This window comes from Pagrus major, chromosome 19, assembly GCF_040436345.1.
Source record: "Pagrus major chromosome 19, Pma_NU_1.0".
NCBI classification, from domain to species: Eukaryota; Metazoa; Chordata; class Actinopteri; order Spariformes; family Sparidae; genus Pagrus; species Pagrus major.
The window spans coordinates 22,916,203-22,937,502 of NC_133233.1; the positions used below are offsets into that span (position 1 = coordinate 22,916,203).

Here is a 21,300-nt window from a genome sequence, read left to right on the forward strand (position 1 = left end):
GAGTAGCAGGAGGAAGGAGTTCCTTTGGGTTTTGTCTTTCCCATGTCCGCTATCTGTGTTTTTCCTCTGACGGAGCTCTGCTAAGAGTGCCAGAAATTCTTTCAGGATACTCTGAAGGTCAGATTTTCAGTCTAATGGAGGGAAAGAGGACTTGTGAGACCTGAGGGCCTGAGAGAGAGCGAGAGAGAGAGACAGGGAGAGAGATCCGGCAAATCAGAGGAAAGGCAGACGGAAATGGAAGATAGATGATGACAAGCAAAGAAAGGCGAGAGAGAGAGACCAAAAAAGGCATATTTGCACTCAGGTTTTCGAGTCAATATCCTGACAAACAGCATTCAGCTAACACCAAGGTCACACACTGCCGGCCTCCGTCTCTATGACAACCCCCTGGACCACGTCAGAGGAGCATATGAAAGACAGTTAGAGATGGTACTTCAGATGAGCAAAGAAAGCCATTCCCATACGTTAAACTCCAGGCTCAGCTTACATTGTCTGACTTCTGTCTCCGTTGTAAATGCTCATCACTGTCTTTTGTCTTGTGGATGGGAAATTCCATCCTTCATGTGCTATATTTATGCTTCCCATGCTTGTGTACTTTGTGTAGTCACGGTGAATGGCGTCCCAGTGGGTCAGCTGATGGTCGGTCAAGATTTTCCCCATTCTTTTAGCAGGGTTTCTTCTTTTTGTTAGCTGACGCCCCACATGGTTTGTTACACAGAACTATCTGTCGGTACCATTCGGTAAATTAAAGTACCGCAGCAAGTCAGGAGAAGAGCGCAAACATCCTTTCCATCAAAGGAAGACTTCTGTACCGTTCTCTTGTTTCTCTCCGTCGTTGTCACACCCAGTCGAGGTCAGACATCATCAAGGCCGTTAGTTAGCATCTGTGTCTCCATTGGGCGCAGTGTGTCCTTCATCATTGGCACTGGACGGCCCTTGTCAGCAGCATTTTGGTCGATTTGAGGATGTAGAAATAATCACTCTAGGTCGGCAGATCAGTGCGTGACAATGGAAACGGAAAAAGAAAGGAACCAGCCCATCAAACGTGTCGCTGTGGTATCTATGATTTCACCAGGGCCTTAAACCACACCCGTAGCTGCCAGTACTTCCTCAAAAGAAGTTGATTGGTTCAGCCACAACTACCTAGCTTAAGGCCTGGCACGATGGATTTGGTCTTTTGATCGTGATCTTTTTGTTTCAAGTCAACTGAAGTCAATCCGAAGCAGAACTACAAACTCATTTTCCCTTCAACATCGTAGCTGCAAAAATAACACACTAATCCTTCTGTGGGCTCTCTCATCATTATCTAATTTGCATGTCTTGTCAACTGAAAAATGTGAATGATTTAACAGCTATGCCTTGATAACTAACTAGAAAACGCAGAATGCCTAATGATCCTTGCATTCACAACATCTTCATCTCCGTCTAGTTGGATAAGCAAGAGGAGAGGTCCTGATGTGTTGGCCGTAATGAAGCGTAGCTCAGTTTTAATAATAAAGAGGCTGGGCTGTGAGCTCTGCAGGCTGTGAGCTCTGCAGGCTGTGGGCGTGTTTTATTGCTCTCCACGGTCCGGTTCAGAGGTGGATCATTATCATGTTGCCCTCGCTGCTCATGGTTGTGAGAATAGCGGCAGCCCTCGAGGCCAGTGTTGCATACTGCTGAATGGGTAATAGGGAGGAAAGCCTGCAGTTGGCAGGATATACTGTATGTTGTTTTAACAGTGCAAAGGCAAGGAAAGGACCCTCAGGTGAATACTTCTGAAACACGGGAGATCCGACTCCTTTATTCTCGAGACACCATAAACACATCTCAGAATTAACTAGGCTGTACACCGACATATTTTCTTCTTTCCATAGTCTTCCTATAAGTCTTTTTCTGTACCATCCATGCCTGAAGTGAGGACGCCTCAGAATGTGGCTCTCTGACATTAACATGTCAGTCAGTGTGTGGCGAGACGTTGCTTGGCGTCAGGGCTGTTTTCCTTCGCTCTGCCCACAGTTGCAAGGGGTTCGCTCTGGTCGGGGTGTGTCTTCTTAGTGGTGACATGGAACCAATGCATCCTTCTGAGATGAATACCAAGTGTATTGTACCATACTGTACTGTAACAGACAGTAACAGTTCAGTCCTGTTGTGAGTCATAAGAGCAGTTTGCATCTTTTAACATATCTTTCACAACAAACGAACTTCAGCCTCTGCAATTTTTGAATCTTATGTTAAAGGAGACACACACTGCTCATATTCAAGTTCATGATTTTATTTTAGGTTATTACTCAGATAGTTTTACGTGCCTTAATGCTCAAAAAACGCATCAGTTTTCTCACACTGTCGCGTACAGCAGCTCTATAATTCCCCCTCTGTCTGTAATGCCGTTAAAGTCCCCGTCCTGAATACCTAGTCATCTCCGATTGGTCAGCTCATCAGCTTCATGGGCCGGAAATTAAAGTTATCTAAAAATTTGCAACAAATAAGCACAGGTTTGACAAATGTCTGAAATATACCTTATTTTGTGCTGACGGTTTATGTTTTGGATCCAGACCCTGATGTTCGAAACCACTAGATTAATCTACTTATTGACTAATTGTCAGAACACTAATGATAAACACAGAATGATGATAGACACCGTTCATTATCTAGGAATATCAGCATTTTGGAAGCCATTTTAGTCTCGACAAAATTTGAATCTCATGTGCTAGAATTAAACATCGTTTTAAACAGTGTGCAGTGTCTTTATCAGGTCTGTAGCACCTTTACCTGAATTTTTCATTGATATTCAGTGGACGTCAGGGTCGGGCTGTGTGTGGCTTAACTGCGAAATGTGTGTGTTTTGAATCTGTGTGTGCAGCTACAGATGCACAAATGTTTGTGTGTGCGCTGACAGGTTTGACAGGTTGTTTGTGTGTCGCCTCTCCCGCTGTGATTGCCATTCACAGACCGGGGTCGCTCTGCAGTACCGAGGCGGAAGGGCTGATGGGGGAAAATAGAGTAGCTCGCGGGGCTTCCACCTTGTGTTGCGTGTGAAGTGGCTGCTAAGAGGCTGCGAACAGGGAGCGCTTTGTCCGTCCGGAAGAAAATGCCTCACATTGAGAACCTCTCTGTGATACCCCGAATAAAGAGGGAGAAGAGTGTGTGTGTGTGTGTGTGTGTGTGTGTGTGTGTGTGTGTGTGTGTGTGTGTGTGTGTGTGTGTGTGTGTGTGTGTGTGTGTGTGTGTGTGTATACAGCCTGTGTTCGTGCTGCAGCTCCTGTGTCCTTTGTCGCATTTTGCTTTTATTAATACACCAACTTTTTTACCTCAGCCCTCAGCATGTTTTTCTATTGCAACAAAAGATTCCTGTTTTAAATACTGTCACATCTTTAGTGTTAGCTAGTCTTCGTGAGAAAATACAAGCTCAAACAAAGATAGAACCATTACCTCCAAATTGAGCATGAAGACCTCAGAATACCCAGTAATGCATTCACACTTCAAACGTCCACACACATGCTGAGTCATAATGGACACTGTTTTGATCTTTTTTAAGCACGTGGTTGAAACGGTTTTAAGTGCAGCCCTTCAAGAACATCCTCTCAATTCTTTTAAATTGTTTTTGGAGCATTATTAGCAAGAACAAGTGACCAATTTTGACCACATCTGTGTCACGGCAGCGTGTCAGTCGAGGAGGAAATGGTGAGTCAGCCGCAGGCTACAATTGCAGGAAATTCTGGTCAGCAAAACCTTAATTGGGGGTCAAGACTTCACAGCAACATCAGTGAAGTCCTAGAGAAATAAATTGCAAAAGCCAAATTCATCCTTTCAATTTGTAAACAGAGCTGATTAATTGATGAATTGATTAGTTTTCAACTATTAAAGGTGCAGTAAGCTATGTAAGAATTACTAACTTCAGTAGGAGATCAAAACTGATATTTCTTCACTCTCTGTTGATCATTTTTGAGGGTTTTAAAGCAAAATCTCTTAGAAATTGTACCTTTTAAATTAACCTCCAACTATTTTGGTAATCTATTAATCTGTTTGAGTATTTATTAAGAAGTCAAAAAAGTCAAAATTCTCTGATTTCAGCTTCTTTAATGTGAGTATTTTCTGGTTTCTTGACTGGTTTCTTCCTCTATGACTGTAAACTGAATATTTTTGGGTTGTGGACATAACAAGACATTTGAGGATGCCATCTTGGTCTTTTGGAAACAACAAAAAGCAGCGCTAATTGTAAATTGGACTGCTGTTATACCACAAATTGACCACTTAATGTTTATTAACCGAGTGAAAATCTGAGTGTTTTCATCCAAAACAGGAATTGACCATGTGGCGCTTAAACAACTGAAAGATTTATGGACGTGTTTGCACAAAATCACATTTTACAACTCACTGTTCTGCCAGTGCAGCTGTGTTTTACAGTGATGTAAATGACCTGCACTTACATTTTGAGCCGGCCAGTGTGCGGACTGAACCCAGCGACCACAGCGATGAAGCAGCAACAACAACAACAGGCTGGATGCAGAAAGCAGCTGACACACACACATCTCGAGTACACTCCCAGTTTGCACCCGCAGCTGCAAGGTTCACTGAGATGCTGTTACTACACTTACACAATCTTCTTATCTGATCACATGAGTCAGCCCACAGTTCGTGGATTCGGTTTTGTAATTGTTATCTCAGTCTGGCACGCATTTTATTGTTTTGGTTATTTTTCATTCCAGTCCTCATTCCTCGGATTTACAGTTGCGTGTCGTTACACTCTGCAGCTAGTGTGTGTATGTGTGCAGTCCTGTGATAAGAGCAAACACGCATGCAAATACTTTGTGTCTGTGTGCTGCAGTGCTGCCTTTTTGACCTCCCGTCGAGGAAGGATGGCACTCATCCAAACAGGAAATGAAGCCGTATAGCTCTCCCTGTGTGTCTGCGTGTGTGTCTGCGTGTGTGTGCGCTCCTTGTGTTTCCTGCTGATCCTTGCCTGTGTATTTTGGTCTCTCTCCTGCCTCTCCTGGTGGTCTCCTTCACTTTGCCTGGCTGTGAAATGCAGAGTTTGTCTGTATTTTCTTCCCTCACTGTTGGATATTTAAACTATTCTACATGCCTCCTTCTCTCCTCAGTGGATTAAAGCGAGGTCTGTGTTTGTGTGGCCTGATCTTTGTGTGGTCTGTTGCCTCCGGGCACTGGTTATTTAAAGGTTAAATACATGGGTCTGATATTGGAAAATGGCAGATTTGCAGTCAGAGTATGTCTCAGATGTTTTAGAGGGGAGAAACACTGACAGTCACTGACTTAAATTCACGACAGGCCTGCAGCTAATGATTATTTCCATTATTATTTGATCTGTCGATGAACTTTTCGATGAATGTATTCATTTCTAGGTTTATAACATACAGAATAGTGTGAGAACAACATTAACAAGGTTCTGAGAGCCTGTCTTCAAATGTCTTGTTTTGTTCAGCCAACAGTCTGAAACCCACAGATGGTCAAGTTAAAATTATATGAAATGTCTAATAAATTTGTGAGGCTTGAACCGGAAAACCACTTGCTATCTTTGTGGGATGTAACAACTGTGTAGATTAATCAAATTGTCACTATTGTTGCACATTAGTTTTCCGTTGACAAACTCATTTAATAATCGTTTCAGCTCTAATTTAGTGATTCCATGACAATAAAAAACAAATAGAGATATGACTGTATTTGTGATACTACTATGTTGTTTGCAGTATTGATTAATTGATAAGTAGAGCAACAGAGAATTCATTTATTTGATTTTATGACATTTATTTAATACAAACACCAAATATTTGTTGATTCAAGGCTCTCCAGCATGAAGGATTTACTGTTTTATTCATCTCATTCCATCATAAACTGAAGCCCTTTGGACTTTTTAGAGATACAAAAGCAATTCCAGGGTGACATCTTCAGCTCTGAGAACTTGCAATAATTATTAACACATTAAAAAGTAATTCATCAAAAAAATTAAATGACATCGATTATGGAAATTATTAGCTGCTCTGTTCTTTCTTTAGTTCGTGTGTGTTTTGTAGCTGGAACATGGTGTGATATTTGTTGGCACGCAGTTGGCATCATCCTCATCTCTGAGCAGCTAATGAGAGTCAGTAGGGGGGAGACTGATAATGGTAAAAAAAACTGAATTGGAAGCAGTTTTTAATCTCGACTGGAAAATTAGTTTTATAAACCAGAATACTCAACATTTGGTAGAAAGTCATTGTGTAAAAGATCATTCTCTTATCAATATTGATCAACCTTTTGCAAATATAAAATATTATAGACAAAAATCTTGTATTCTTATCTTATATAAACTTATTGTACTACCCCTTGGGACTGCAACAAAACATATTCCCATCATATTATACTTCTTTTTTCCAATGTATCCATAAATAAAACGGCATGAAAAGGCCCATCACATTTTCCCAGAATCCAAGGTGAAGACCTAAATGCCAACAGACAGTCCAAATCCCAAAGTAAAACCTTCAGATCTTCACATTTGATCAGCCGCAACCAGTAAATGTTTGTCAGTTTTGCGAAATAATTAATTTCAATAATTAATCAGTTGTCAAGATTTGTCAGGATATCTCTCAATCTCTGCTTGATTAATCATTTATCAATTCAGGACCCTTTAGACTGAAGCTGCATTTGCTTCCTGGAAGTTGTGTATTTTCTGCGTGAGTTGTAACGCCTTGAATGTGAAGTCTGGCAGCGTGTGCATAGAGGTGAAAATCTGAGTAAGTGATGATGTGAAATGACTTGAGACTGATGTTGTTCAGTGAATCATCAGCTGCTCGGCTCTGTGGTTGCTTCCTTCTTCCCGCGGCAGAGCACCATCATCATTACCAGCGCATTCTTTCCCACTCAACAGCCCCTCTGCAATTACATCTAATCATTAAACCTCTGTTCTGCAATTTCCTCCCAGTGTAAGAGAAATGCAAGCAATTATTTGACAGCTCCATATAAACACAGCTGATTACAGAAGACACAATCTGTAGCTGTTATCTCTACTGTCATGTTGCTCTAAACCTTTGCATCATATAGGCTTTACTCTCAGCTTGTATGTAAACTTGAGCTCAGTCAGAACACTTTTCTTGGCCTCAACCCAAAAGTTAGATTGGCAAAAGTCAGCCGAGGTGTTTCCGTATGTGCTGTGTTAGCAAACAAAGCGTCGACCTTGGCATGCTGTCCCGACTCTTTTTTTTAATAGAGGGTTTTTTTTTTGTCTCTTCTGGGAGAGACAGTGCCTCAAAGGTTTCACACTTGCAATCCTCGCAACCTCCGCTTCTGGCTCCTTCATACCACACATCGGGCTGTTAGATTTACCAGAGGAATCCGGCTTTTGAGGGATGTCTAACAAGAAGCTGCCAAACTGAAAACTCCCCCCGGGGCGTTTGACCTCCCATTTTGGCTGCAACTGCAGATGGAAGCTCCGACATTCTCTGATTTGCACTAACTGCTCAGAGAAACAGCCCCACCAAAGGGCCTTTGGACAACTGTTTGACTGCACAGATGACGAGCTTCAGATGTTGCTGGCTGCAATCATGCTGAGAAACAGACCAGACAAAGACGCGTTTGCTCTGCTTTAACAGCCGTTTTGGCTCGATGCAGAGTTTGGAGGGCTGGATTGCTTGTACAGATGAGGCAGGACACAGTGACAAAGACAAGTGACAAGACTGGGGGCTGCAGCAGCCTGGAGGGTTAAAGGGGTATTCTGCTGTGTAAATAATTCATACTTACCAAAAGTTTTGGAATTGGTCCAGTGGATTGCCTCAGCTGGCAGCTGTGACATGTCATTCTTTGGGGCAACTCCAACTGTCAGAGTTACTTCCACATAAAGACAGATTCATATTCAAGTGTCTGACAATATAACAGAAGCAATTCCTACAGAAAGTAAAGAGTAAGATCCTTTTTGTAACCAGAAAAGTCCCTCTAAAGGAGAAGTCTTGCTCTGAAATATAGCTCGAGTTGAGCCGTTTTAGCGGACGTAACTTTGACGGTTGGAGTTTCTCTAAAGGATTACGGCTATGTTGCGGCTGCCAGCTGAGGCGATCTACTTAAAACAATTGCAAAACTTTTGGTATGAATCATTTACACACTAAGAGGCAGGAATGCGACCCCAGTTCAAATTTAGAATAAGGGGCCATAGAGCACTGGTTTCTGGGGTTGGGCTCTCCCATTGAGTCACAAGAGCCACCTGATAGGTCATGGTTAGAGACGTTTGATTTGATCATTTGCAAGTATGATAACCGTTTTCCTACAAATATATGTTTCTATTAATCAAAAGAGCACAAACAACACTAACACTTTCTTATCTGTCTGGTAAATATGGAGCTACAGTCAGCAGCGGGTTAGCTTAGCTTAGCTTAGCACAAACACTGGAAACAGAAGGAAACGGTTAGCCTGACTCTGTCCTAAGTTAACAAAATCTGTCTACCCGAACAAGTTTGTTTAATTCATACAAACCAGTGTGGAAAAACCGCAGTTTGACGTTTAATTTTGGGCACAACTGTCCCTTTTAATATCGTCTAAACAAATGCTGTCTGTACAAGAACATAAAATAAAATAAAATAAAATACAGTCAAAAATTGGCAAAATTTAATTCAGGAATCAAAGAAAGAGTTAACAAGAGCATGAATCTGAGGCAAACTTTAGTCTGCAGTTGATAGATTTTGCCACAGACACATTCTGGTTGGCACCAAAAAAGCATTGAGGTTTAATACTCAGCCCTTTTTCTATGAAACAATCCCAAAATGTTTTCAAGAATCAGTCCTCAGTTGTACTCTCAGCTCATCGACATATCTCACCCATAACAAGGCTCTTTGAGTCTTCAGTGGTAGATCATTACCAACATAGACATTGCTCCATACTGTCAGAAATACAGTGTTGCCAAAGGCAAAGACAGACGCCCATTTCTCCACCAACAGGAGACTCATCACACACTGATGCAACAAAACCACAAGGTGTCTTCATAATACAGCTGTATGATCACATTTCTAGTACATCTGACATTCCACAAAAGCATCATGTCTAGGACTCCTCTCTGAGGAAGTTATTTCAGGAAATGTAGGAAATAACTGTAGTACAAGCAGACCTGGCAGGTTGAGCAGTAGAAAAGCACACATCAGCACTTAACACACTTCATCATAAAAAAACTGCTGGAACACACTGAGCATCACAAATTGCTCAAATCCGCTCTCAGGGGTGAACGTGGCTAATAATGTGAGCATGAAAAGCTAAGAAAGCTCAGCGTTTCCTGGAAAAATAACAGTTAAACGGAGAAATGTTCGTGTTCTCATCGGGCTTTCTTCACCTGTTAGCTGCTCCGACCATTGTGAGAAATCCTCTTGTAAAGTAAGCCTGAAATTGAGGTTCAAATGTGTTAAACAGACGTGTGGTTCATAGTTATTATCTCCTCGTAATCCACAGAACAAGGATTTCCAATTTCTGGACTGCTGTAAAGACAAGCTTATCTTAGCTCCTAGCCAGGAACGGCCTTTAATAAGACCTCATGCCATGTCTTATTTCATAATCATTCGTAGATCTGGTTTATGACATTACTCGCCAGCAAAAATAGTCCACGTCTTAATGTTCTTGGATAGCGCACCATGGGAACGGAGTACTTTTCAGTGTGTGTGTGGTATGTGGTAGGAGCAGGAAGATTTTTTTCAAATCTTACCATCGTCTGCAGTGGAAGTCTTCCATTAACGATTGGCACACCTGTCTGGCTATCCACAAATATAAATACACCAAAAAGTATGTAGGGTGTGTTTGTCTCGTTGCCAGATTTTCCCCATGTTGTGTGTAAGCTCCCTTCTACGTCTACAATACATGCTCTGCAGCTTTTTTGTTTGTGCATAGCAGGCATTTTATTGAGGATATCGTCCGCTGGCCAGTCTGCCAAAGTGCTGAAAAGGCTGTTTTTTTTTCCCTCTAACATGTGCTGAAGTGAAACCAGCTGTCTTGATTCCATATCAAAGTCTACAGAGGTGTTTTTTTCCTCTTCTTTCTGATCTTCTTCTTACCTCATCCTTCACAACAGTGTGTGTTTGTCTGGTGGGAAGTTGTCAAGCTACGTTTGCGTAAGGCTTCGAAATTCCAGTCCTGGTGCTTTGATTGGAGATTTATGCACCTCTTGCCGATGTTGTGTGGATACATTCTGTCAATGCGTGGCTTGCTTCCCATAATACTGCCTCTAGTCTGAGCAGTCTGAATCAGTGTGAGGGAGAGAGGCTGGGTCAAAGGAGTTCACTGTGGAAAGGATCTCGTCATACATTTTGAGATTCATTATTCACTGTCTTAAGTCTAGAAATAGTGCCGGATACAAAAAACTGTATCAATGAAAAGAAATTAAAGCATCTGCTCTCCACTGCATACACTTAATTTATTGTGTAAGCTTTCGGTCAAAGATAAGACACACCAAACACACAGAGAACAATGCACAATGGTGGAAGAGTCATTATTCATTGACACACCTGCAGTGATAGAAGACGGTTACACACAGCATCTTATGAAGATTCCTTTACCTTTACCCTAAAAAATACAAGAATATGGATCTTCACCCATGGAAACATCACTTTAAAGTAGAGGTGTGCAGTTTGGATTAAAACCACTATCAGTGGCCTGGAAGCATTATAATATTGGCATGTCGTTGGTATCAGCCAACAAAGGCTTTAAAAAGAAATATCAGCATTTTTCCCAAATTAAAATTTTTGCCAATATGACAGGTCGATAAGTTGACGCTTTTGCTAATTATGTTTAACGATAGAGAAAAAAATTGCTTAGTCATAGTGACTAAGCAATTTTCTTAGGCATAATAATACGTTAATTCTGCCACAAGAGAGACTTGATGAGCCCTGCAAGTAGGCAAAAAAGATATGTGCATATATTGGTATCAGCAATTACCCAAAACAAGTTTGAAAATATTGGCATATCAGATATCTGCAAAAATCCAGTAACGTGCATCCCTAAGCAATAGTATACATAATTCATATCACACTATAAATTTACAATATATTGTGATAAAGGACATTTTCTGGAAAAATAACTAAACAAGTATTAATTTCTCAAAGTATTTGGCTAATCCAGCAATCCAGCCATTGTGGCTCCCCCTATTGGGAAGTACCTCTTGTGTTGTTTGTGGTTACCTATATTGACCTCACCTGTGTATATTGATTGTGTAATTACCAGAATACTTTCACGATCAGCAGTGACTCTGTTCAGAGAAACATGTATTTACAACGCTGGGTCTTTTGACATCATCTGGTTGGTATCCAAAAAACGATCCCAAGCTTCCCAGTTGGGTAAACATGTCAATGTTTCATCGAGGGACAAATCATCACGTCACTGGATTCCTGGGTGTTGAAGTTCAAACATTTAAAACAGCAGACCCTGTGTCCTGTTTGGAGCTCCAAGCTGGCCAAGTGCTGCTGCAACCAAAATGGCAACAATCTGGATTAAAAAGAAATAAATAACACATTGCAAATATTTAGGCACTTGTTGCTACTAACAACACAGCAAGGATCTCTCATCGTGGCAACCACTGCGCTGACTCACTTGTATCCCAAAATGGGAAACTTCTTCAGCCCAAAGTGATCTCAACTAGATTTTTTTTTTTTATTCTGTCTGGCTGGAACGTGTTGATGACGATGATGTTGTTGGCAGCAGTTCCATTGTATGACCTAGATCCTCAAACTAGTCAGATAGATGGGTGACTCTTTACTGGGTGTGGGCAGAACTGTGTGGAATAAGTGAAAAGACAAAACTAAAAGGTTACAGAAGAAGAATTGGGTGGAAGGAAAAGAAGATAATGGAGGCAATGAGTAAAAGAGCAGTTCAGCAGCAAGAAGAGGGGGCACTTAAATCCTAAAAGCCTGTAACTGATGGATTAGCCAAACACCAGAGCCAAAACTGCTCAGTGTGCTGGGAAAACACCCGCAGGCTTTAAACATATGGGGGACAGTGGTTGAAAACACATGTGAATCATCCACCTTTCAGTTTTGCAAGATGTATTCAGAGTTCAGTCTCTTTCCACTTAACACATGGACCATTGGGATCAAGTAAACGCCTTCAGTGCCAGTCAAAAAGTCATAGGACCAGTCAAAGGATAGATAGCTGTTGCTCAGATTGGAGCTCCCCACTGGGTCCGTCGAGAGGGGTTATCCAGAATGCGCTTTTCTGCTTAGACCTTTGCCTTTTTGTCAGATCCATTTAATGTTCTTTGGGCACCGGTCAATGGATTAGATAAAGCGCCCTCGACAGGGCGTAGCTGCCACTCGCTGTGTGAAAGTTGTGGTTTTGAATTTACCCGTTTGTCAACACTTCTGTAACATCAGCTCACACTGTTACAGTACAGCGGGGCTATTTTCTCGGTGAACAGGAAGGAGATGAACTCACAGTACTTCGCCTTCTCACTTCCCTCCTGTGCCAGCTGCAATGATGTTTGTTCGCCCGCTGCCCTCTGATAAGGGAAATGTGTTCAGCCTGGACCAGATGCATTCCCAGTTTAGCTGAAATATTTCAACATGAGATCTCTTGTTTAGGAGAAGTTTCTTGCAGTGGTTTGAAGTGGAACTTAACTATTTTTGAGTGTGGCTGAGAATCACTTCCTCTCCATTATATCTTGAAATAACAATGTTCCATAACTTTACAAGATCGCTGCAAGATTAAGAAATTATATGGATGGGTCAATAATTGATATGTCGTAAAAGCCACAGAAGCCCCACCCATATCACTAATGCTCAGTAGAAGGATACCAAGGATGTACTGGGTGGTGTTCAGGCTCATTTATGCTCAACGTTAGATACCCATTCAGATACACATGGAGCCTTCTGTCACTACTCTCTGTTCATTTCGTCCATTTTCTGAAAGCTTACGGATACGGACCAACGGAGCAGTACCTCCAGTAGTCGTGGGGAGCAGTGTAGCCAATAGTTCAGGCAAGACACGACTACTGGACAAGAGGAGGAAGTTTTAGAAATGGCGTAACTTTTTGAGGAGAGGTAATGCGAGTTGGTGAGAGGTTTTAAACGTCGGTATGATGGTACCTTGCCCGGCCACAGAGACAAACTGTTACTACAGAACAGCTGGGCGGAGAATGGATGAGAATTAAATGCGAGTTGGACGGTGGCGAAGGAAAATTGGCGGTCCATGCGAGACAGATTTGAGACTGCTATATCTATTCGGACTTAAATGGAGTATAAATGAGCCTTTAATCACGCTCTGCAGAGCCTTCCTGTCCTGGGCCGTGCACATCACATGCCAATTTCTAGCCGAGGTAAGCATGTCCAGGTCATAGTGAGGTGAATTGAGGTGAGAGATGTGCTTTGGAAGTAAAACTAGACCTGAAATCCCTACTTCTCATTTAATACTTACAGTACTTCAATCATAGCCAATCAGTGAACCCCGCCACTCCCCTGCAAAAGGAAGCCAAAAAGACTGATTCGATTTCGGCACAGTTGTGTTCAGACGATCATGATTTATGACAGTCAGAAATTTGGGCATTATCTCTGAGCTGTGTTTCAAGTTATTATCCCAAATCCAATCATGGTGGAGGCCTTACACAGTGGAGTTTCAAGTGCTGCTAAAATGGAATAATTGCGCATTGCTGTGTTCGCCTCATTGGGAAGACTTTGTCACCGCAGTTCGTTTTTTATATTAAGAGCCTCTCATGTTCTGGCAGCCTGGCTCAGGTTAAAAACGATGACTGTAGTCAATGCTCTGTCATTCCTCTTAATTCAAACAGACACACCAGGGCATTGGAACAGAACGGATGTTTCCCCTCTGTATGCGAAGTCTCCGTGGGAGCAATTATGTATGAGCAACTTTGCCTGTTATGAAATATTGATTCCTCTTTTTTCTGTCATTTGGAACAATCCACATTCTTCTACCCTGACGTCTCCTGTAAGAAGTAAAATCAGCTTCTTCTTTTTATAGATACTAGAACTTCTCAGCTCCCAAGTATACCTCATTTTGTTTAGAGATCCCAGCACTGACTGCGCTGTACAGGACTAGATTTACAAGTCAAACAGTGGTGTTGATTCCCTCCACTCTGGGATGAGTGATACTTGAAGGCGAAGTCGTCCATACAGTGGAACAGTGCAGCATAAAGAGACAGAGCTCGGTCCAGCTCCAGATCCCCGTGGCATGAAAGGAATCCTCTGTTGGCGCTGGTCGCTGACTCCTTCCCCCCCTGTGAGAGACCATCGTTTTACTGGGCTGCCCTCTGCAGACATTGCACCCTTTCATCTCTCAGAGGAAGGGCAGCTGCCGCTCCTGGACTCGTCTCTGCTCGGTGGGAGTGTGCAGGCCGAGCAGGGAATGGAAATACAGTGGTCAGTGACGGTCATGACATCTGTAGAAGATTTGACAGTAGTGTTTGTACATGATAGTCATTTATCAAGCAAAATTGTGAAACATACTTTGGCTCTGACTTTGCTGCTTCCTTCTGCTTTATATCAGTTAGTTGGTTAGATCAGAGGCCTTTATTTCGCAATATTTGCCATTTTATAGACCAAAAGATGGAACAATGTATCAAGAAGGTAATCATCAGATCAATCCATATAAAAAGTAATCGTTAGTTGCAGAGCTAAACCAATAAATTGGGTAGACTATCACAGATGTATTGATATCTGTGTACATGTTTGCTGATAAGAGAGAAGACAATGCATTACGGAAATGGCAAAATAGGCTGGAGGTTGTTTAGTTTGTCCACCAGAGAGCACTGAGAGTTCTTTAAAAAAGAAAAAATATGTATCTTAATTACCTCAAGCAAGGATGTTAAGTTTTTCGCCCATGTACCTTTATTGGTTGGTTGGTTTGTCTGCAGAATTACACAAAAACTACTAAACGGATTTCAATTTCATGCTTTCCAACATGGAGTTTTATTTATAGTCTCTTACCAACGAACATATATAGCTTCTTAATTATACATTGTATAAGGCTGTTTATTCTATCCTAGGATGTCAAGACAACATGAAACATTAATACATTCACACACCCAAGCCATAAAGTGTCAGTGTGTGGGTGTGTGTTATGTTTGCAGAGGGCAGGGGGTGGGGATAAGAGGTATATGAGAATTGTGTAGGATGAATTAATACACATATGTCTTATCTTGTGTTGATGGCAGGTTTATTCTACACTGTAAAAATGTTTGTTAGTGATAAAAAAACAACAAATTTAAGGGCTCTGTATCGAGAAGTTCACACAAAAAATACTATTAAGCAATATTTTATTACCATACCTTTATAAATCCCAAATATCAACGCAAGTATCATTCATATTGAGTATATGTCAGGCTGTAGGTAGCTGCAGGCCTAGATGATTTGGTAATTAGATTCACGCTAACCAAGAGGACCTACATTAAGGTTTTACCTCATTGGCTGTGTAGCGATTAAAACTGTGTTTGGTGATATTTTGTAGAAAAATACACTCATCTGGGGTCAGCATCAAATAAAGGGTTCTTATCCACAAAAGTTTATATGACATAAATTCACCTTGTATGCACAAATGAAAGTATAACTGGAAAGTGATCAAGTACTTTTGGGAAATCTAGACCACTGCCTCATTCAAGCTATAATACAGTATTCTTTATGATCAGTCTGTGGCTGCAAACATGCACCATGCAGAGTTCAAACAAGGGTAGCATGATTTCTGAGTTCAGTTTTCCAATAAGTTATTCTTGTCATTTTGGAGCCAACAGCGTGCAAGCTTTCCTAATGCATCTTTAAAGTAATTAGTTTTATGAAGGGGACTGGGGAATTAATCGAACATTGGTGCAATTTCAGTAGGAAAACACTCTGGGTCTCCAAGAGCATAAATAATGCACCAGGACTCGGCCCGAGTATTTTGCTAAAGGAAGATGGAGACATTTCTCAGCTAATAGAAATCTGTAAAAAAATATGATTAAAATCCACAAAAGACTTTATTTTATTCTCCTGAAATATGAGTGAATATTATCACATCTCTTTCAGTTCAAACTCATCACTCTCTGACTTTATATTTTCACATTTTTTGTGCAAGAAGTTTTTGATTTTATGAAATTGTTCCGACACACGTGTCTCTGTCATTCTGTCCAGCACCTGGTCTCCACCGCAATCGATTTAATAGTGAGAATTGGCTCTTGTAAAATGATTACGACCTCGCTGATGAAAAGCACAGCCTCATGATTTAATTAAACCTTCTTAAGCTGCTGTATGACGAGTTCATTCAATCCCAGAGGTCCCTGTTGTCCTGTGCGTCTCTGTGTTTCCACTTTGGCATCGATCACATCCCCTCATCTGTCCTCACTGTGTCATTTCCAGACGGTGGACATCCATAAAGAGAAGGTGGCCAGGCGGGAGATCGGGATCCTGACCACCAACAAGAACACTGCGAGGACCCATAAGATCATAGCCCCGGCTAACATGGAGCGGCCGGTCAGGTACATCAGGAAGCCCATTGACTACAATGTACTGGACGACGTCGGCCATGGTGTTAAGGTGAGAAGACCATTTATTACAGATTTTTTGGGTCTTTTTCTCTGCTTTAGATCACTCCCCACTCAAATCAGTTTATCTCTGCTTCTGTACTTCCACTTTCTTCTTCCACTGTATCTAATTTTCTTCCCTTCCCCCTCCTCTCGTTCTTGCCAGAGGTATTCCTATCTCCCTCCTTCTCTTCACTCTCCCACTTTGACTCGGTTTCTCGCTCACACTCCATCTCTTGTGCGTTCTCTTTCATCTTCAGAAAGCACCCCTTCTGACCCTACAGGAATATGTTCCAGTGTGGGTTGGTGGGAAACGGGTTGGAGGTGGAGATGAACTAAAAAGAGTGATTACATCATATATCTTTCAGAAAACAGCTCTATTCTTGGGAGCGTTGTGAAAATGGCAAGCGGAGACAAATTTTGTGAGACATTTTTAAAGCCACTTAAGGCCCAGACCACCCTCGTAATCACGTTCTCCAGTTTCTCTCAACCTTAGCAGAGGAATGATGCTGTTACAATTAGATTTGTAGTTTATTTCCACATCAGAACCATCTGAAAGGCTGGGAAGAAGCTGATTTTGATGTGATAAACTCTGCGGATGATCCGAGTGTGACATATTCACTCTTGCCCATTAGGGCTTGCTTTAGGGGTCACTGGGTCGTGCTGATAGTGGTGGTAATGACATCATTTCCTGACGGCCGCAGGCATTTTTGCGATCTCCATCCTCCCCCGTGAGCGCTCGCTGCCCCATCAATCAGCCAATCAATTGCAGCTTTCAGACAGATTGGATTAGAGGCCAGCCATTACCGTCCCGTATTGTCACTCTCAATTTACTGTGTAGGGAATTACATTGAAGCCTTCTGTCATGGTGGGATGGTGTGATGGGTAATAGGGAGTGAAGCGTTTTATTTGAGTGTGTTTCCCATGAAATGGACTAGTTTTTCACTGCTTATTATGAACTTTTTATATGGATAAAGGCATTGTTTTGTTACATACAATGACTTTTTCTTATTATTAAAGCAAGAGATTTTTGGGAAGTTTGCTGATTCACGCTTTTTTCAAGAGTGAGATGAGAAAAACGATACCACACTCATGTCTGTATGCTAAATATGGAGCTTGATACAGGAGGCTGTTAGCTTAGCCTAGCATAAAGCAATGGGATATGGCTAGCCTGGCTCCGTCCAAAATTACTAAATCCACCATCCAACTAATTTAATAACGTGTTGTATCTACCTTTTATTGGAGATCAGCAGCTGAGCACAGTGAATCGATGGATGCCGAGAAATGGTTACAGCATGTAACTACACATAAAACCACAACTTGTCAATGTGACAATCCACCTCTGTTTTTGTCCCGGTCAAACGAGAGGAAAAGTATAATTTAGTGAGCGTTAGAGGTGCTGGAAGGCAGATTTACGAACTGTGGAGAGAGCCTGACTAGCTGTATCCCCCTGCCCTCCAGTCTTTGTGCTAAGCTAAGCTAATTAACTCCCAGCTCTAGCTCCAGAATTGTGCTACTTTCCATTTACCTTAAAAGTTTGAAGTCAGAGTTGTTAAGCATGTCACACAAGAGTTGACCACGATCCAGTACAAGAAGTTGGAAAACCAAGATGGACGCCTTCAGGAAAACCTCAGGCGTCACATAGTGCTTCACAAAAAAACATGAAGACGACAAAAAGCAACCAACATGAAAAGCAGACAAACAAAATAAACTAAACAAATTAAGCAAAAGCAAGTCTAAACAAATAGGTCAAACAAAATAAGTTATTATGACAGGCCTAATAATGTTAATAATTTTACATTTAAAGTACATTTTATAGAATCACAGGGCAAATATCAATCAAAATCAGAGTCAGGTTCGTGTGAATCATCCTCAGTTCTGACACGACAGTGTTAGAAGAGCTGCTCCGAATCAGGATACCACTACATCATCTCACAATGGTGTCAAATTACTGAAACCACCGCGTTTCATGGCTGCTGCGAGAGAGTTTGATGTGTCTATTTTAAGAACATTACGTATTACTCTGGGCCTAATCTCAGTGGATTTTCTGCTTTAACTGTCTTTATAAAGGCTGCGTTTAGTTAGTGAATGTGATGGGGAACACACATACCCACACACACTCCTGCAGCAGCCCTACATCACTCACCTCCTCTCATCTATGCATGTCACAGCCCAAAGAGCCAATCAATACTCAACATCGGTACTCCATACTAATTCATATAGTGTCCTGTGATGGCTGCTGTCAGATGCCAGGCTTGTATGGAATATCTATAGCCATGGTTTACTTATTGACCAGAATCAATACTTTAATGGGAGTTTAAATCATGTCTATTGCCCTCCGGTTAACTGTGAAACTCGCTGCATGTGCGTGTGTTTGCACCGGCCTAAATGTTGAATTGGTTTTACGGCCTCACACAGTGTTTGTATAATTAAACACCAAAGCACGGGCTGCGATACAGAGGAGAAACATCATGTAGCGCTCTCATACATTATTGGTAAGAGGCTGTTCTCAGATCCAAAGGAGCGATAAAGAAGAAAGAGAAACGGCACAAAGAGAAGGTGAAATTCATCTAGCAGATAATCAGATTCTTCTCCGATCACGGCGGCATCATATTAATAACTGAAATGTCACAAGATCAGGATGTTCCTGCATCTCCAGGCGTACTGACAGTGACATGACGCTTTTTAGCTTTAATATGAAAGATGAGATTTATTCTCCCAGTCAGCTGATGTTTAATCTAGTCAGCGGGGCTTTCGGAAATCAAGGGACGCTGATGTCAGGTGTTTGAAGTTAGATTGCAATCCTTTGATAGCTTTATGTTGTGACAGTTATGAGTTTACAAGATTAGCTGAAAGGGATGGGTCGGGTTTTTGGTGAATTTTGATATTCTTCTCATTAAAATAGACAAAGTCTTGGCTGTTTATTGTATTTCCTTGTATGCAGTTATAAAGTCAACATCCTCTTATCCTTAAGATTACAGTTCTGGTTGATTTGGTGTCACCTGTAGTCACTGGCATTCACAGGAAGTCTAGTTTAATACCACGACAAACACTCCTTGAGCAGCTCGGATAAACAGCAGAAGAGCAACTGTTGCATCTGTTTACCGTGCAAGCAAACAAATAAATGGTTTGTTATTTCAACTGCAATCAGATTTCATTCTGCCCACGGCACAATTAATTTCCCAACAACAGCAGATAGAAGTGACTTTGTTACTTTGCTGAGGAGTTAGAGGTAGTGGTTGGCGATCTGACGATTGTAGACTGTAATCGATCTTGAAGGCGCCAAAATCTACTTTTCAGGCGAATCACAGAGATCACGGTATTTAGTGCCGTCTTTCTTCTGTCTCCAACTTCACATGACCTCGCTGACAAGCAGATCCGCTCTACGTGAACCAACCAATAGAGTAATGTAGCCAACTAGATGGCTGTATTGATTGAACGGATTACTTCACTTAGCGCTTCCTTGGATTACAAATTGTAGACGATAAAATGTGATAGGAGGTTGTGCCAAAAGATCTGTTTTTAAAGCAACCCTCTGTTTTAAAGGTGTAAATGGAGAAATTCATCGGCCGCTTCAAGTTGAGCTATTAGTCTACAAACAAGTGAGACAATCTCACTTGATTTATTACCTCAGTAAATAGTTTCCTAATGAGTTTATGGTCTCAATCGCTAGTTTCGAGTCTTCCTCAACACAGCATGATGTTCATTTAGTAAATTATGGTCCCATTTGGAGTAAAATAGATGATAAAACAGGATGCTTTATGGCATTGCTAACTTGTGATTAAAGAGTTGCTACTATGGCCCGTCCAACCAGGATATCCCTCCCTGTTCTGCTCTCCTATCCAAATATGGTCACTTCTGGGTCCAAAAAAAACAAACAAGATGGCAACTCTGTTTCAAAACCGTAACCCACAAATCAATGGGCAAAGTCACACTGGGTCTACACTTAGTCACAACACATTAATCATCTTGTTTAGACTCTGTGTTGGGGTGTATCCTTGGTGACTACCCCGACCTCAGGAAGCATCTCTGTCCTTTATACCGAACATTGACCCGACAGACTCGCCCAACTCTGACAGACTGCATTGCTCTAGATTTTCCAGCTCGACATGCTAAGCCTTTTTGGACTTGATAATGACCTTAATCTGAACCTGTCTCTCCATAATTCAACTTGGACGATGTTACTAAAGCATTTCCACGCTGACAGTCTGGTCTGTGCAGCAAAACCGACTACAGTATTTGCCGGGAAGATACGGGGACGGCAGTAGCGGGCCTTAGCATTTCTACCATGACCTAGATTGTGAATTGACTCTGGTCTAGCTGTGATAACCCTGGGAGAGTGAAATTTACCATTCACAGATGCACTGAAGGTGTTTTCTGCTTTTAAAGAGGCAGAGATCACTTCATACTGACCTATGCCATGAATGTGCTTTTGGTTTCACTTTCTCTTTTTCTCTTGTGATGCTACAATGCTTTCTGCAAAGGCCACCGGGGGAAGCTGCATTATAGATGAGCCACTTGACTCTGCAGTTGTCAAACCCTGCTATGCTGGCTCTATATTCTCTTTGACACACGAGTACAAAGGTCTTCTTTATCGCTGCCAGTAATGTTATGATTATTTAAGATAAATGAATCGAAAGAACACAGTAGATCTAAAATTTATATTTTTGAGGCAGTCTTTTGATCCACTAAGGTGAATTTTTCAGCCTCAGACGCCATGTTAAGATAAGACTTGTTTTACTTTTGCACAATAGCTCTGCCATCAGATCCCTGCAGTTTCCTTCCAGTCTGACTGTGCCACTGGGTGTGGCACTGTAGTTCTAAGTAAAGAGAGCAACAGTCACAGCCAGCCACAGTGTTTT

At 41.6% G+C, this 21,300-nt stretch overlaps 1 protein-coding gene across 5 annotated transcripts in view; it reads left to right on the forward strand.

Moving 5' to 3' along the window:
* abi1a (abl-interactor 1a) overlaps positions 1–21,300 on the forward strand; it is a 57,987-nt gene that overhangs the window by 19,706 nt on the left and 16,981 nt on the right. For all 5 annotated transcript variants that reach the window (XM_073488125.1, XM_073488122.1, XM_073488123.1 and 2 more), the window contains exon 3: positions 16,275–16,451. In XM_073488125.1, coding sequence (XP_073344226.1) covers positions 16,275–16,451 — 177 coding nt within the window. The remainder of the gene's footprint in view (positions 1–16,274; positions 16,452–21,300) is intronic.